The 16152-nt window shown below is 50.8% G+C and overlaps 1 protein-coding gene across 1 annotated transcript in view; it reads right to left on the bottom strand.

Moving 5' to 3' along the window:
- Positions 1-1963: 1963 nt before the first annotated feature.
- rrp8 (ribosomal RNA processing 8) overlaps positions 1964-16152 on the bottom strand; it is a 14655-nt gene continuing 466 nt past the window's right edge. Inside the window, exons 2-7 of the mRNA XM_060826405.1 lie at positions 12995-13142; positions 8793-9913; positions 7040-7169; positions 4792-4898; positions 4259-4355; positions 1964-2432 (exon numbers count right to left, since the gene is read on the bottom strand). Coding sequence (XP_060682388.1) covers positions 2319-2432; positions 4259-4355; positions 4792-4898; positions 7040-7169; positions 8793-9913; positions 12995-13093 — 1668 coding nt within the window. The 5' untranslated portion in view covers positions 13094-13142 and the 3' untranslated portion in view covers positions 1964-2318. The remainder of the gene's footprint in view (positions 2433-4258; positions 4356-4791; positions 4899-7039; positions 7170-8792; positions 9914-12994; positions 13143-16152) is intronic.

The raw sequence follows: 16152 nt of genomic DNA, 5'->3' as shown, positions 1-16152 counted from the left end.
CTCTTTGAGGGACTCTATTCTCTCCCTAGTTATGCTTTTGTCCTTAATATATTTATAAAAGCCCTTTACTTAGCTCTCAAGAAAAATCGGACAACATGTGAAAGAGAAATGAATAGACGCTCATGGCTAGTAGGCAAAAATGAGGACTGCAGATGCTGGAAACCAGAGTTGAGATCAGAGTGGTGCTGGAAAAGCACAGCAGGTCAGGCAGCATCTGTAGAGCAGGAAATTCGATGTTTCAGGCAAAAACCCTTCATCAGGAATAGAGGCAGGAAGCCTCCAGAGTGGAGAGATAAATGGGGCTAGTATGTTTAACATTTATGGATGAGACAAGTTTAAAGCTTTAAATACCTGGAAGGATTAGATTGTCACATGACCATATCTGGTGGAGTTTAGAAGAGTCAGAGGTGTAACAAAATTAAGAACTGCAGATGCAAGAGATCTGAAACACAAGTAGAAACTGCTGGAGAAACTCAGCAGATCTGACAGCATCTGTGGGGAAAAAGCAGAGTTAATGTTTACAATCCAGTGGTTCTTCATCAAATCACCAGACTCAATCAGAATTGACTTCTTTTCTCAGACCACAACAGCAAGGTCGTGTTGAAGCTGTACAGGACTTTGGGAGGCTACAGTTGGAGTTGTGTGTTCATTTCTGGTCACTGTACTGTCGGAAGGATGTGATTGCACTGGAGGGGGCGCAGAGGGATTCACCAGGACACAGCACTTCAGTTATGAAGAGAGGTTGAATAGGCTTGGGTTGGTTTCTTAGCAGAGAAAGCCAAGAGGGGGACCTGATAGTGATGTATAAGATAATTAAAGACATGGACAGGCGAGATAGAAATCAGCCTTTTCTCTTGGTCAATAACAAGAAGGAGCACATTTTTGTCGTGAAAGGCAGGAGGTCGAGGGGATTGTGGAAGTCTTTTTTTCCACCTCGAGGATGGTGGATGTCTGACATGCACTGCCCGGGGGGGGGGGGGGGGGGGGGGGGGGTCACTGCCCGGGGGGGGTCACTGCCCGGGGGGGGGGGTCACTGCCCGGGGGGGGTCACTGCCCGGGGGGGGGGGTCACTGCCCGGGGGGGTAACTGCCCGGGGGGGGTCACTGCCCGGGGGGGGTCACTGCCCGGGGGGGGGTCACTGCCCGGGGGGGGTCACTGCCCGGGGGGGGTCACTGCCCGGGGGGGGGTCACTGCCCGGGGGGGGGTCACTGCCCGGGGGGGGTCACTGCCCGGGGGGGGGGTAACTGTCTGACATGCACTGCCCAGGGGGGTCACTGCCCAGGGGGGTCACTGCCCGGGGGGTAACTGCCCGGGGGGGGTAACTGCCCGGGGGGGTAACTGTCTGACATGCACTGCCCGGGGGGGGGTAACTGCCCGGGGGGGGGGGTAACTGCCCGGGGGGGTAACTGTCTGACATGCACTGCCCGGGGGGTCACTGCCCGGGGGGGGTAACTGTCTGACATGCACCGCCCGGGGGGGTAACTGCCCGGGGGGGTAACTGTCTGACATGCACTGCCCGGGGGGGTAACTGCCCGGGGGGGTAACTGTCTGACATGCACTGCCTGGGAGGGTAACTGTCTGACATGCACTGCCCGGGGGGGTAACTGCCCGGGGGGGTAACTGAAGTAGGAAAACTCACAACCTTAAGAAATAATTGGAAAAGCAGAGTTCACATTGTTTTGTCAGTACAGACTTGATGTGCCAAAGGACCTCTTTTGTACGATGTGATTCTATGAAAGTCAAGAGCCTTTACTTAGTGTAGTGGTTCTGTTCGCCGAGCTGGAAGTTTTTGTTGCAAACGTTTCATCCCCTGGCTAGGAGACATCATCAGTGCTGTGGTGCCTCCTGCGAAGCGCTTCTTTGATGTTTCTTCCGGCATTTATAGTGTTTACACTATAGAGGCATATACAGTTTTAGGGCAGGGCCAGCTGGAATCAATGTGCAAAGTGATATTGTCGACTCATTACAAAGTCCTACTCAGCCATTGCTGTTTACTCAGACTTTTGATGTCCCATCATCAAAATTTATACAAAAATACAAAAGTCAAAATCTACAAATTAATCACAAATATAGAAACCTAACCGGCATAGATTCCAGTCAACTCGAGCAGTCCAAGGGTCACTGCTTCTCTAAGAACAGGCCAAACTCTGCCTTCATGAGGTATTACAAAATCCTTGTGAATCATCCCATTTGAAAAAGGCAGCAAAATAATACTGAATGTCTTGTTTTCTATAGTTCTCCATCAGTCTGTGGGGAAACACCCTCCCTCCGTAATCTCTGTTCTGACATTCTGTAGTTTACTCAATCTCCAGAGGATCTCAGCGTTTTTTGTAAAGGCAAGGCTTTAGTTGCAGACGAGGAAGTTTCCCTTTCTTCACAGGAGACCCATTCTTCATGAAGTCAAACAGATAAAAGTATCTGTTCTGCGTGTCCTGTGGGAATGAGCAAACAACATGCCTGAGCACCAAAATATCACACGATACAATGAAATTTCTGGGCCAGAGACCTCTCTCTCCAGAGACCAGCTGTCCCTCCCCGGATCATCCCTGCTGTTTAGTCCCACAACCAACTCCCACCACTAACTCCGACCACCCACATTCCCCACCAGCCCCTGCCATGACACCAGCTCCAAAACTGGACTCTGAAACTCAACCTCATTACGAGAACATCTCCTTCCACAACAGTACACATTCCTCACCCCTTCCCCAAAACCAGCATCCCATCACCAAGTCACCCTTTACTTCCAAGTGGAAAGTCCTTGACGCTGATCCAGCTCTCTCAGAGCCAGCTGTTAAGAGTGATCAGAATCTTAGAATCCCCACAGTGTGGAATCAGGGCCTTCAGCCCAATAACGTGAAACTGAGGACTGCAGATGCTAGAAATCAGAGTTTAAATCAGAATGGTGCTGGAAAAGCACAGCAGGTCAGGCAGCATCCAAGGAGCAGGAAAATCGATGCTTCAGGCAGGAGCCCTTCATCAGGAATGAGGCTGGAAGCCTTGGGGATGGAGAGATAAATGGGAGGGGGTTGGGGCTGGGAAGAAGGTAGCTAAGACTGCAATAGGTGGATGGAAGGAAGTGGGGATAAAAATGATAGGTCGGAGAGGAGGGTAGAGTGGAGAGATGGGCAGGTAAGACAGGTCATGAGGATGGTGCTGAGCTGGAAGTTGAAACTGGGGTAAGGTGGGGGTGGGGGGGAAATGAGGAAACTGATGAAGTCCACATTGATGCCCTGGGATTGAAGTGTTCCCAGGCGGAAGATGAGGTATTCTTCCTCCAGGTGTCAGGTGGTGTGGGAGCGACGGTGGAGGCAGTCCAGGACCTGCATGTCCTCAGCAAAGTGGGAGGGGGGTGTTGAAACGTTCGGTCACAGGGCGGTGAGGTCGATTGGTGCGGGTGTGCCAGAGATGTTCCCTAAAGCGCTCTGCTAGAAGGCGTCCAGTCTCTCCAATGTAAAGGAGACAATAAATGACATTAGTGGAAGTGCAGGTGAAACTTTGGTGGATGTGGAAGGCTCCTTTGGGGCCCAACAAGTCCACACTGATCCTCCGTAGAGTAAGCCATCCAGAATGATTCTCCTAACCTATTATCCTATATTTTCCCCTGACTAATGCACCTAATCTGCACATCCCTGAACACTGTGGGCAATTTAGCATGGCCAACCCACCTAACCTGCACACCTTTGGTTTGTGGGAGTAAATCAGAACATCCAGAAAAAACTCACGCAGACATGGGGAGAATGTGCAAACTTCACAGAGGGGTTGGAATCGAACTTGGGTCCCTGGCACTGTGAGGCAGCAGTGCTAACCAGTGCACCACCATGCCACACCCTGAAACTCTTTTTTTTCCACTTTACCTGCCCAAACGTGGACTATTAATCTCGTGGGATGAGAGGGATTTATTAAAGGAAATGAAGGTGATAGCTGAAATAATTCTATAGAGTCTGGTATTTGTCACCAAGTCCACCCTTTGCTTACACATGGCGCGTCCTTGACACTGATCCAGCTCCTTCAGAGCCAGCTCTCAGTGAACAGAACCTCTGACACTCCTGTTTTTTTCCTCCCTTTTTACCCCCACACCACCGCCTAACTGCAGTAGTGGAAACTCTGTTTATAACAGTCAGCCAGGGCTACCTGACTGAACCAGGTTAACAGCCCCGAACAGGGAACACATTCTATGATGTCCACCTGGCTGACCTTGTTACAATCACTACAATCCCTACCCCCAATTAGACAAGTCAAGTGTAGTTTTAAATGATACCTTTGAAATCAGTTTAAAACCAAGAGATCCAAGGACACTGGTAAAACTCCGAACATCTTCAAATCTGCTGGCCACTTCAGCAATCTTTAGAATCCCCCTGGTCAAACAGAAAGATCCAGAGATGGATAGCACATCAACTGTGAACCTGTTGTACTGGCCCCAGAGTCATTTTCATGATCAGCTCTTCCTCCTCCATCCACCCACACAGTAAGTCCATGGCCGCTCTCCCACGCCTCTCCACCCTCACCATTCTTTCTTCCCTCCCGCTGTTGTCCCCTCAGGTTTTCTGGTGTCAAGAGTTAAACAGCTGAAGCCCACGTTTCAGCTCTCCTGTATTCCAGATTAAAACAATTTCTAACTTCTTTCCAAAATTCAAAAGCAGGTCACAAAGGGGCTACAGAAATAAATCTTTTTAGGAGGCGTACATGAGAGATATGCAGGATTTGAGAGTTGGATTAGGAAAATGCTGCAGATTTGAAAGGACCTGTGCCAATGTGTTGAGTGACTAAGTGAGAGGGAGTCACCGGGCTTACCCTGGTCGAAGGATACGATTGGCCTCTGTCAGGAAATCCACAAGGTTCGTGCCCATCAGTGCAAGACAGAAGACAACGATATCAACTGATTCAGCATGCAGAGGAACCTGAAGCACCACAAGCAAGATGTCAAAAGCAAGCTCAGTTTCTTTGAAAATCATAGAAGAGACCCACTGAGTACACCAAAGAACAGTCCAGTTAGTCCCTGCTCTTTGCCTGAACCTTCAGTTCTTTTCCCATCAAATGTTTTGTTTTCATGAACAGTGTGTTGCTGACAAAACAAGCAGTTATTGCTCATCTCTAACTATATCCAGAAGAAGTGGCAAATATGTTCTAATAAATACACAACACAGATGACAGATAAAGAAATGGCAAACATTCAGTCCAATCAGAATAGAGAACACTAAAAAGCCCAAATTATGGTGCTTTATCCCAATGTACATGGTTGATGGTTTGAATACACAAATAGAGATAATTGGGTATAGTTTAGTTGTGGTAACAGAAACAATTGGCAACTGCAAATCCAGCAAATTATACATCTAGGAGACACAAACAAGAAAAGAAAAGGAAGTGGGTTCACACTTCTCATGCAGGTCAACATCAAAATGATCTTCGATTGAAGGATCAAGATGGAAAATCAGTCTGGGTGGAGTTAAGAAAGAGCAAGGGGAAAACATCAGGGGAGTTCTTTAGATCAGATTCCCTACAGTATGGAAACAGGTCCTTTGGCCCAACAAGTCCACACCAACCCTCTGAAGAGTAATCCACCCAGACTCATTCCCCTACCCTATATTTACCCGACTAATGTACCTAACACTGTGGGCAATTTAGCATGGCCAATTCACCTGACCTGCACATCTTTGGATTGTGGGAGGAAACCGACAGACATCAGGAAAATGTGCAACTCCACACAGAGAGTCGCCGAGGCAGGAATCGAACCCAGGTCTCTGGCGCTATGAGACAGTAGTGTCTAACCACTAAGCCACTGTGCTGCCTGTTTATAGAATGCCAAATAGTAATGTTAAGACACACTGCGAAACCCGAAAGTACAGATGTATGTAACATGGATAGCAGAGTAGTGGACCACCTTAAACATCTTCCACTGTTCCTCTACCGTATTTTCAGCTAAATACCTTTCCCAGTCCACTCCAACCAACTCTGCACTCATCCCCAAAAAATTATCTTTGTTGAAGTCGAGCACAATTGTTTCCAGCCCTAGTTTCTCACTCTGTAACCGATTATGTCACATTATGGTCATGATTCCCGAGGGGGTCTTTTGCTCTGACATTCATGAAACCAGTTTCATTGCATACCACCAGATCCCTCACCTGATACAGAAATTGTTCTGCCAACTGTCCCAAATACATGCTATGAATTCTACCTCATGGTTACCTTTTCTAATTTGATTTTCCCAAATAAAAGATGTTTAAATACACTCATGATTAATGTACTAGCTAGTTTAGCAGGTAATAAGGAAGGCAAGTGGAATGTTGGTCTGAATTTCAAAGGGAATTGGGTAGAAAAAGAGAGCAGTTTTGCTAGAATTACAAAAGTTGAATGTGTGGTGCTGGAAAAGCCAGACAGCACCTGAGGAGCAGGAGAATTGATGCCCCGGGCACAAGCCCTCCCACCAGGACTCCACTGCCCCCACTCCCCCAGTAAGGAGTCCTGATGAAGGGCCCAAGTCAAAAACCTCAACATGGATGCCACTAACCCACTACTGCGCCCACGCCACCACCCCACCCCCCCCCAAAGTAAGGGAATCCAAGGTTATGAGGAAAAGGCAGGAAACTGGAATTAAGGATCAGATCAGCCATGATCTCATTGAATGTCACAAGGACTCAATGGGCTGATTGGTCGACTTCCACTTCTTTGTCTTATGTTCTGATTGTAAGACAGCAAGCACAGGAAAATCAGGGTAAACACATACCATGAGAGATGGGGAATCAAGTTGAAATTGTGACCAAGGAAGAGAGGGGAAATCAAGCAGAAACCAGAGTCAACACAGGGGGAAATCAGAGTGAAACTGAGTGAGAGCGTTGGTGGAATCAGTGACAAACTTAGACGTAGGGAACAAAAGGCGTCAGGGACATACAGTTACACATTAGCAAAGGAATGTCTAGACAGTCAGGCCTAGCTGTCCCCAGAGATATGACTGAATGATCTTAGGTAAATCCCATGTCAGTTGCAGAGAGGTGATTGGATACTCGCACGCTGGTGAACAGAGTTGGGTTCTATCAATACTTACATTCGCCATGTCACAGACAATTACATGTTCATTGAGTGCGACCAAATCAAATGAGTGAACCTTGTTGCTCACGCTCTGGGCAATCTTACAGTCCCCGCAGCCAAAATCAGCCACAACAGCAGTGGATGGCCTGTGGGAGCATGAAAGAGAATTTAGAGGCTGGCTGGTCCTTCACTGAATAAACGCAAAAAACAAAAGACATTCTCAACAGTTTACACTGGGGCAAAAACAGAAACCGCTGGAAAAGTTCAAGAAGTCTGGCAGCATCTGTGGAGAAAAATCAGAGTTTACGTTTCAAGTCCAGTGCCCCTTCTTCAGAACTGACTATAGCTTGGAATGTTGGCTTGTATGCAGAAGGTAGGGAGACGGTAAGGAGTAACGATAGGTAGTAATAGACCCCCAGGAGAAAGAAGAACAATTGGACAAAAGGAGCGGACAGTGGTCAGCCCAGGAGAATGAATAGCTGGTAACGGGGGCTGTTAGTGGCTAACAATGAGTTGTGTGTACTAGCAGTCTCTGTGATAATAATGCCTGGTGTGTGAGGGTTGCAGTACGGACATGGGAGAAGGTACCTTAAGGCCCAGAACTGTTGAACTTGATAGTGAGTCCAGAAGGCTGTAATGTTCCCAAGCAGAAATTGGCATGTTCTTCCAGCTGGAATGAGCTTGGCTGGATTACCGTAGCAAATGAGACAGAAATGTTGGCCAGGGAACAGGGTGGTGTGTTGAAGTGGCAGGCAACTGGAAGCGGAGGGTCTATTATGCAGACAGAACACAGGTGTTGTGTGAAACGGCCACCCAGTAAATGCTTCATTTTCCCAGTGTAGAGAAGATCACATTGTGAACAGTGAATACAGTAAACTAGATTTCGTTAAATGCATGTAAAGCGCTGCTTCACCCAGGTGGTGTGCTTGGGCCCTTGGTTACTAAGGAAAGAGGAAGTAAACTAGCAGGTGTTATACCTTGTCCATTTGCAGGGGGAGGTACTGTGGGGGTGGGGACAGTGTTGAGAGTGAGCACAAATGGACCAAAGTGTCTCGGTGGGTATGGTGGCTGTGGAAGGCTGACAAGGGAGGGGAGTCTGAGTCTGATGGTGGCATCCTGCTGGAGGTAGTGGAAGTGGTGGCTAATGATTCTCTGGTTGTGGATGCTGGTGGGATGGTAGGTGAGGACGAAGGGGACACTATCGTTGTTGTGCAAGGGAAGAGAGGGGTGGAGGGCTAAAGTGTTCGAGATGGATTGGACATGTTAGAAGATCCTGTCATTTGTGGTGCTGGAAAGTTCTCAGTTGAGGAAGAAGGTGGACATTTTGTCAAAATTGTCAAAACATTAACTGATTTCTCTCCACAGATGCTGCCAGACTTTGAGTTTTTCCACCAATTTGATTCTATTTACAATTCTTTCATTTCTTTTACTTCACACTGAGGCTTGGCTAATCACTTAGTTCAGGGATACACTCTGGAGGGGTCCTTGCAGATGCTCACATTCCCACATCTCTCCTGCTCCTATCCCTCATCCCTCTTGGATTAAGAAGGAACCTCAAACAAACTCTCACACTTGCCCGTTGCCATTGCCACCACATTACCTTTCTCCCCAGCATTCTCCCCCACCAGCACAGCAACATTTTTAAAACTTCATTCACAGGAAGTGTCACTGGCTAGGCCAGTCCGAGTTGTTCTTGAGGGTGGTGGTGAGCTACTGTTAGCATGCTACTCCTCTCCAACCCGCTAACCCCGTGCTCTGCCCAGCTGTACCTGTTTCGGATGTACTGAATGATTTTGTTGACTGGGTTTTCTGGCCAGCGCTCCATCTGAGCTGTGAAACCTTGGTGATAAAGCTGGAAGGAATCACGGTCCTCAGCGAAGAGCTTCACAGCCTCTGCACTGCTCAAGGTGTACAGCTGCTCGTTAATGTAACGGAAACGGGCTGACTTTAGGCGTTCTTCCATCTTGTTTCTCAAAGCCGCTGAGCGATTTGAGGTCAGGCTGGAGGGACCTGATTCAGTGGTATTTACCCCCACAGCAAGTGCCAAGTCTCTGGCCAGTGGACCTGAACTGCCTGAGGTACAGTCCCTTTGCTCTGCATGTGACAGATGTTCACATATTCTCTTCCGTTTTTTCTTAATTTTTGTCACAGTCTCACTGTTCTGGTTCTGAATTTTTATCCTCTTGTTGAGGTTAGACATATTTTTATGGTTAGTCTCAGAGATTGTTCTCTCTGTTGGATCACTCCCTTCTTCTCCTTTTCCTTTCTTTTGCTTTATTTTAATTTTGTGTCTGTCTGTGATGTGTTTGCCTTCACCTTGTTCAGGTTCTAGTTTTCCCAAAGTCCTTTCACAGTCAGTCTTCCCCTTCATTTCTCCTTGGTTCTTCACAAACAATGTGACCACAGGGTGGAATTTGTTTTTGTTCCGACGCTTGTTTTTCATTTTGTTTCTCCACTGTTGGCGGGTGAGCAATCCCTGGGTTGTGTTTCTTCCCAGCTCACCTGCCTTCAGCAGCTTTGAGCTAGGAGCTGAGCTTCTGTCACCCTCCTCTGCATCTCCACCTTTTACATGTCCAATATCCTTGCTTCCTATGCTGCTCCACTTTTCATTTCTTGTGACAGCTTGTGCAAATGGCGATTTCAGAGGGGCTACATTTCCTTTTTCTGCATCCTCTTTAAATGGGTTTGTACCCAAAGTCTCCTCACTCTCCTCCTTTCCCCGGCTTCTCTTCCTTTTCCTCTTGAGTTTCAGCCTAGCTTTCTTTGCTGTTCCATACTCGGGCTTGGACTGTGTTGCCTCTAGATGCTGATCAGGTGCTCCTGCTGCAGAAAGAGTCTGCAGCGTTTGCAGAAGTCTCTGTTTCATCTTTCCACCAAGTGTCTGTACATTCTAATAAGAAGGAAGAGTTTATGTCAGCGATTCCTCTTCTTAGCATGTAAATACTTAACAGGTTACTGATCCAAATCTATTCCAGCATAGGGAATGGCTGGAAGTAAATGTCCTCAGCACATTGTGTTACAACACAGGGTAAACCCTACTGCTAATTTAAACCAGACACACAGAAAAGCTCACCTCACCTCACCTCATAATCTGTTAAATTTCGAGAGGCAAAGAACCATCCCAATTTTATTCTTTAAGCCCAAAAGAGAACATTAAACAACTATTTACAACTCCTTTCTCTTAAACCTATCTTTTACCTCCCACTCTACAATACTGGTCTGATAAAAAAACCCTATTAAGATTTCCAAAGGAAAAATGTAAACACTTTTCAAAATCAGTCAGCTTTGTCAATTCTTCTTCATAGATTTTTCGCTGTATTTCCCAGGGACATCTCGTCTTCTACTGCACAACTTTTCTTATGGACAGATACCTTTCAGAGGTTAAAAACAATGACTGCAGATGCTGGAAACCAGATTGTGGATTAGAGTGGTGCTGGAAAAGCACAGCAGTTCAGACAACATCCAAGGAGCAGGAAAATCTACTTTTCGGGCAAAAGCCCTTCATCAGGAATACAGGCAGAGTGGCTGAAGGGTGGAGAGGAAGGTGGGGGTGGGGAGAAAGTAGCATATCGTACAATAGGTGAGTGGGGGTGGGGATGAAAGTGATAGGTCGGGGAGGAGGGTGGGGGAAGGTAGCAAAGAGTACAATGAGTGGATGGGGAGGGGGATGAAGGTGATAGGTCAGAGAGGAGGGTGGAATGGATAGGTGGAAAGGAAGATAGGCAGGTAGGACAAGTCATGAGGACAGTGCTGAGCTGGAAGTTTGGAACTGGGGTGAGGTGGGGGGAGGGTAGACGAGGCAACTGGTGAAGTCCACATTGATGCCCTGGGGTTGAATTGTACCAAGGCAGAAGATGAGGCATTCTTCCTCCAGGCGTCAGGTAGTGAGGGAGCAGCGAAGGAGGCCCAGGACCTCCATGTCCTTGGCTGAGTGGGAGGGGGAGTTGAAATGTTGGGTCACAGGGTGGTGTGGTTGATTATGCGGATGTCCCAGAGATGTTCCCTAAAGCGCTCTGCTAGGAGGCGTCCAGTCTCCCCAATGTAGAGAAGACCGCATCATCTTCACCATGGATATCCAATCTCTCTACATCTCCATCCGCCATGACCAGGGCCTCCAAGCCCTCCGTTTCTTCCTCTCCCAACGTCCCCAACAGTACCCTTCCACCGACACTCTCACTTGTTTGGCTGAACTTGTCCTCACCCTTTGCAATTTCTCCTTCGAATCCTCCCACTTCCTCCAGACCAAAGAGTAGCTATGGCACACGTTTGGGCCCCAGCTATGCCTATCTCTTTGTTGGCTACGTAGAACAGTCCACCTTCCGTAATTACACCAGCACCACTCCCCACCTCTTCCTCTGCTACATTGATGACTGCATTGGCGCCACCTCGTGCTCCCGCGAGGAGGTTGAGATATTCATCAACTTCACCAACACATTCCACTCTGACCTTAAATTTACCTGGACCATCTCTGACACCTCCCTCCCCTTCCTGGACCTCTCCATCTCCATTAATGATGACCGACTTGACACTGACATTTTTTACAACCCACCGACTCCCACAGCTACCTGGATTACACCTCTTCCCACCCTACCTCCTGCAAAAATGCCATCCCGTATTCCCAATTCCTCCACCTCCGCCGTATCTGCTCCCAGGAGGGCCAGTGACACCACAGAACACACCAGATGGCCTCCTACTTTAGAGACCGCAATTTCCCTTCCCATGTGGTTAAAGATGCCCTCCAACACATCTCGTCCACATCCCATACCTCCGCCCTCAGACCCCACCCCTCCAACCGTAACAAGGTCAGAACGCCCCTGGTGCTCACCTTCCACCCTACAAACCTTTGCATAAACCAAATCATCCGCCGACATTTCCACCACCTCCAAAAAGACCCCACCACCAGGGATATATTTCCCTCTCCACCCCTTTCCGCCTTCCGCAAAGACCGATCCCTCTGTGACTACCTGGTCAGGTCCACACTCCCCCAACAACCCACCCTCCCATCCTGGCACCTTCCCCTGCCACCGCAGGAATTGCAAAACCTGCACCCACACCTCCTCCCTCACCTCCATCCAAGGCCCTAAAGGAGCCTTCCACATCCAAACGTTTACCTGCACATCCACCAATAAAATTTATTGTATCCGTTGCTCCAGATGCAGTCTCCTCTACATCTGGGACACCATCTATCCACTCCACCCTCCTCCCCAACCTATCACCTTCATCCCCACCTCCAATCACCTACTGTACTCTATGCTACTTTCTCACCACCCCCACCTCTTCTCTTTATCTCTCCAGGCTCTCTGCCTGTATTCCTGATGAAGAGCTTTTGCCCGAAACGTCAATTTTCCTGCTTCTTGGATGCTGTCTGAACTGTTGTGCTTTTCCAGCACCACTCTAATCCAGATACCTTTCAAAGACCTATTTGACTAACAGCCTATACTTGTTGGTGCTCTTTGCTGTTCTCCCCCCTAACTGTTCAAAATGTTTGATTTTATACCCCAAAATGTCAGACCATTTTTTGGTTTGATGTGATCCCAAACAATAAAATTCAAATTTGATTGAATTTTGGTATCGGGGGTATAATTTAAACCATTTGGCCAACTTGGAATTTGTTTCTGTTCCATGGCAATGCAACTCCAGCCATTTGTTTCCACCAAATGTAACATTTTTAAATTGTTCAGCACACTCTGCGCTTTCAGTCAGTCCTTGCTAGCCTCCTCTTCTCAAAGGTACAGTACACACCTTCACCTTCATAACAACTGGCCTGGAATAACCACTAAACCACCATCTCCCCAGTTTGACAGATTGAGACTCGTCTCTGACAGTGCTAATGGTTTGTCAGGCACTGACCTGAAACATTAATTGTTTCTCTGCATGGATAATGCCATAGACAATGAATATTTTAAATACTTTGAGTTTTATATCTGTGACAAAGGATATTGTAGGAAAGGATAATTAGTTCGCAACTTACTCGGTTGCTATTGCAGTGGGGAGACTCAGTCTTGTGAACAAGTGCTTTACTCAGGGCCCTGGCTTCCACATCATCGTTCCAATCCTCCTCATCAAACATCTCTCCTCTGTGGCAGGGAAACAGTCAGCTGGGGCAGAGCAAGGGTTGTCTGCATGATCGACAAAACATTGGGGTGACAAAACAAACACCATTCCATTTACGCACATCACTGACCCCATCAATATAACAAGAGACTAGGGTTAGAACTTTAGCTACACCACTCTTACCCTGAAGCCCAATCCTCTGCCCCAGTACGAACCCAAACTTCTGAAGACCAAAAGAACAGAAGATGCTAGAAATCAGAAAAAAAACAGAAATTGCTGGTGAAGCTCAGCAGATCTGGTAGCAGCTGTGCAGAGGGATCAGAGTTAATGTTTCGAGTCCTGTGACCCATACTGTTCTGAAGAAGGGTCGTGGGACCCAAAACGTTAACTGTTCTCTCTCCACAGATGCCACCAGACCTGCAGAGTTCCTCCAGCAATATTTGTTTTTGTTTCTAGCCCCAACATCCTTCCCCACTGTCCCCGAATCCCCTTGCCACACTTCAGCAAACCCCACAACACTTCACCCCCACACCTATTCTCGCTCCTCACTCTCAGTCCACCTGATTCCCCTCCCACACTCCAACACTCTCCACCCCAGACTTACCCTCATCTTCACCCCACCCACACACCCCCCATCTTCCTCCGTCCCCACACAACCCCTCATCTTCCTCACCCCTCACACACACACCCCTATTTTCTTCACACCCCACACACACCCCCCTCAACTTCCTCCCCGCCTCCACATCCCCCCTCATCTTCCTCCCCCCACAACCCCTCATCCTCCTCACCCCCCACGCCCCATCATCTTCCTCTCCCCCACACACATCCGTTCCTCCCCCTCATCTTCCTCCCCCCCCACGCCCCCCATCTTCCTCCTCCCCGACACACCCCCTCATCATCCTCCCCCACGTCCCCCCTCATCATCCTCCCCCACGCCCCCCCTCATCTTCCTCCTCCCCCACGCCCCCCCTCATCTTCCTCCCACCCACGCCCCCCCTCATCTTCCACCCCCCTCATCTTCCTCCCCCCACACCCCCCCCCATCTTCCTCCCCCCACACACCCCCCTCATCTTCCTCCCCCCACACACCCCCCTCATCTTCCTCCCCCCACACACCCCCCTCATCTTCCTCCCCCCACACACCCCCCTCATCTTCCTCCCCCCACACACCCCCCTCATCTTCCTCCCCCCACACACCCCCCTCATCTTCCTCCCCCCACACACCCCCCTCATCTTCCTCCCCTCACACACCCCCCTCATCTTCCTCCCCCCACACACCCCCCTCATCTTACTGCCCCCACACACCCCCCTCATCTTGCTTCCCCCCACACACCATGTTCCTCTCCCACACCCCCCTCATCTTCCTCCCCCCCCACGTCCTATTCTTCCTCCCCCCCACACCCTCCTCATCTTCCTCCCCCCCACCCCCCTCATCTTCCTCCCCCCTACACCATGTTCCCCCCCCACACACCCTTCATCTTCCTCCCCCCACAACCCCTCATCTTCCTCCCCCCCACGCCCCCCATCTTCCTCCCCCATCCTCCTCCCCCACGCCCCCCTCATCCTCCTCCCCCACGCCCCCCCTCATCCTCCTCCCCCTACACCCCCTCATCCTCCTCCCCCTACACCCCCTCATCCTCCTCCCTCACCCCCCCATCATCCTCCTCCCCCACGCCCCCCCCATCTTCCTCCCCCCTACACCCCCATGTTCCCCCCCCACACACCCTTCATCTTCCTCCCCCATCCTCCTCCCCCAGGCCCCCCCTCATCCTCCTCCCCCACGCCCCCCCTCATCCTCCTCCCCCACGCCCCCATCTTCCTCCTCCCCCACGTCCTATTCTGCCTCCCCCCCACACCCTCATCTGCCTCCCCCCCACACCCTCCTCATCTTCCTCCCCCCCACCCCCCTCATCTTCCCCCCCTACACCCCCATGGGTCTCCCCCCGACACACCCTTCATCTTCCTCCCCCCACAACCCCTCATCCTCCTCACCCCCCATGCCCCATCATCGTCCGCGCCCCCACACACCCCCATGTTCTTCCCCCCCACACCCCCCTCGCCCCATCATCGTCCGCGCCCCCACACACCCCCATGTTCTTCCCCCCCACACTCCCCTCGCCCCATCATCGTCCGCGCCCCCACACACCCCCATGTTCTTCCCCCCCACACCCGCCTCATCTTCCTCCCCCCACACACCCGCCTCATCTTCCTCCCCCCACACACCCTCCTCATCCCGCCCCCACACACCCTCCTCATCCCCCCCCCACACACCCCCCTCATCCCCCCCCACACACCCCCCTCATCCCCCCCACACACACCCCCCTCATCCCCCCCACAAACACCCCCCCCTCATCCCCCCCACACACACCCCCCTCATCCCCCCCACAAACACCCCCCTCATCCCCCCCACAAACACCCCCCTCTTCCCCCCCACACACCCCCCTCATCCCCCCCACACACACCCCCCTCATCCCCCCCCCACACACACCCCCCTCATCCCCCCCCACACACACCCCCCTCATCCCCCCCACACACCCCCCTCATCCCCCCCCACACCCCCCTCATCTTCCTCATCCCCCCCCCACACACCCCCCTCATCTTCCTCCCCCCTACGCCCCCCCATCATCCTCCTCCTCCACATCATCCTCCTCCCCCACGTCCCCCCATCATCCTCCTCCCCCACGTCCCCCCATCATCCTCCTCCCCCACGTCCCCCCATCATCCTCCTCCCCCTACACCCCCATCATCCTCCTCCCCCTACACCCCCATCATCCTCCTCCCCCTACACCCCCATCATCCTCCTCCCCCTACACCCCCATCATCCTCCTCCCCCACCCCCCCATCATCCTCCTCCCCCTACACCCCCCATCATCCTCCTCCCCCTACACCCCCCATCATCCTCCTCCCCCTACACCCCCCATCATCCTCCTCCCCCTACACCCCCATGTTCCCCACCACACACCCCTCATCCTCCTCACCCCCACCATCTTCCTCACGCCCCCCTCATCTTCCTCCCCCCCACACGCCCCCCTCATCTTCCTCCCCCCACACAACCCCCTCGTCTTCCCTCCCCCCC

This window comes from Hemiscyllium ocellatum, chromosome 6 (genome assembly GCF_020745735.1).
Source record: "Hemiscyllium ocellatum isolate sHemOce1 chromosome 6, sHemOce1.pat.X.cur, whole genome shotgun sequence".
NCBI lineage: Eukaryota > Metazoa > Chordata > Chondrichthyes > Orectolobiformes > Hemiscylliidae > Hemiscyllium > Hemiscyllium ocellatum.
This window is presented reverse-complemented; position numbering and strand designations above follow the sequence as displayed.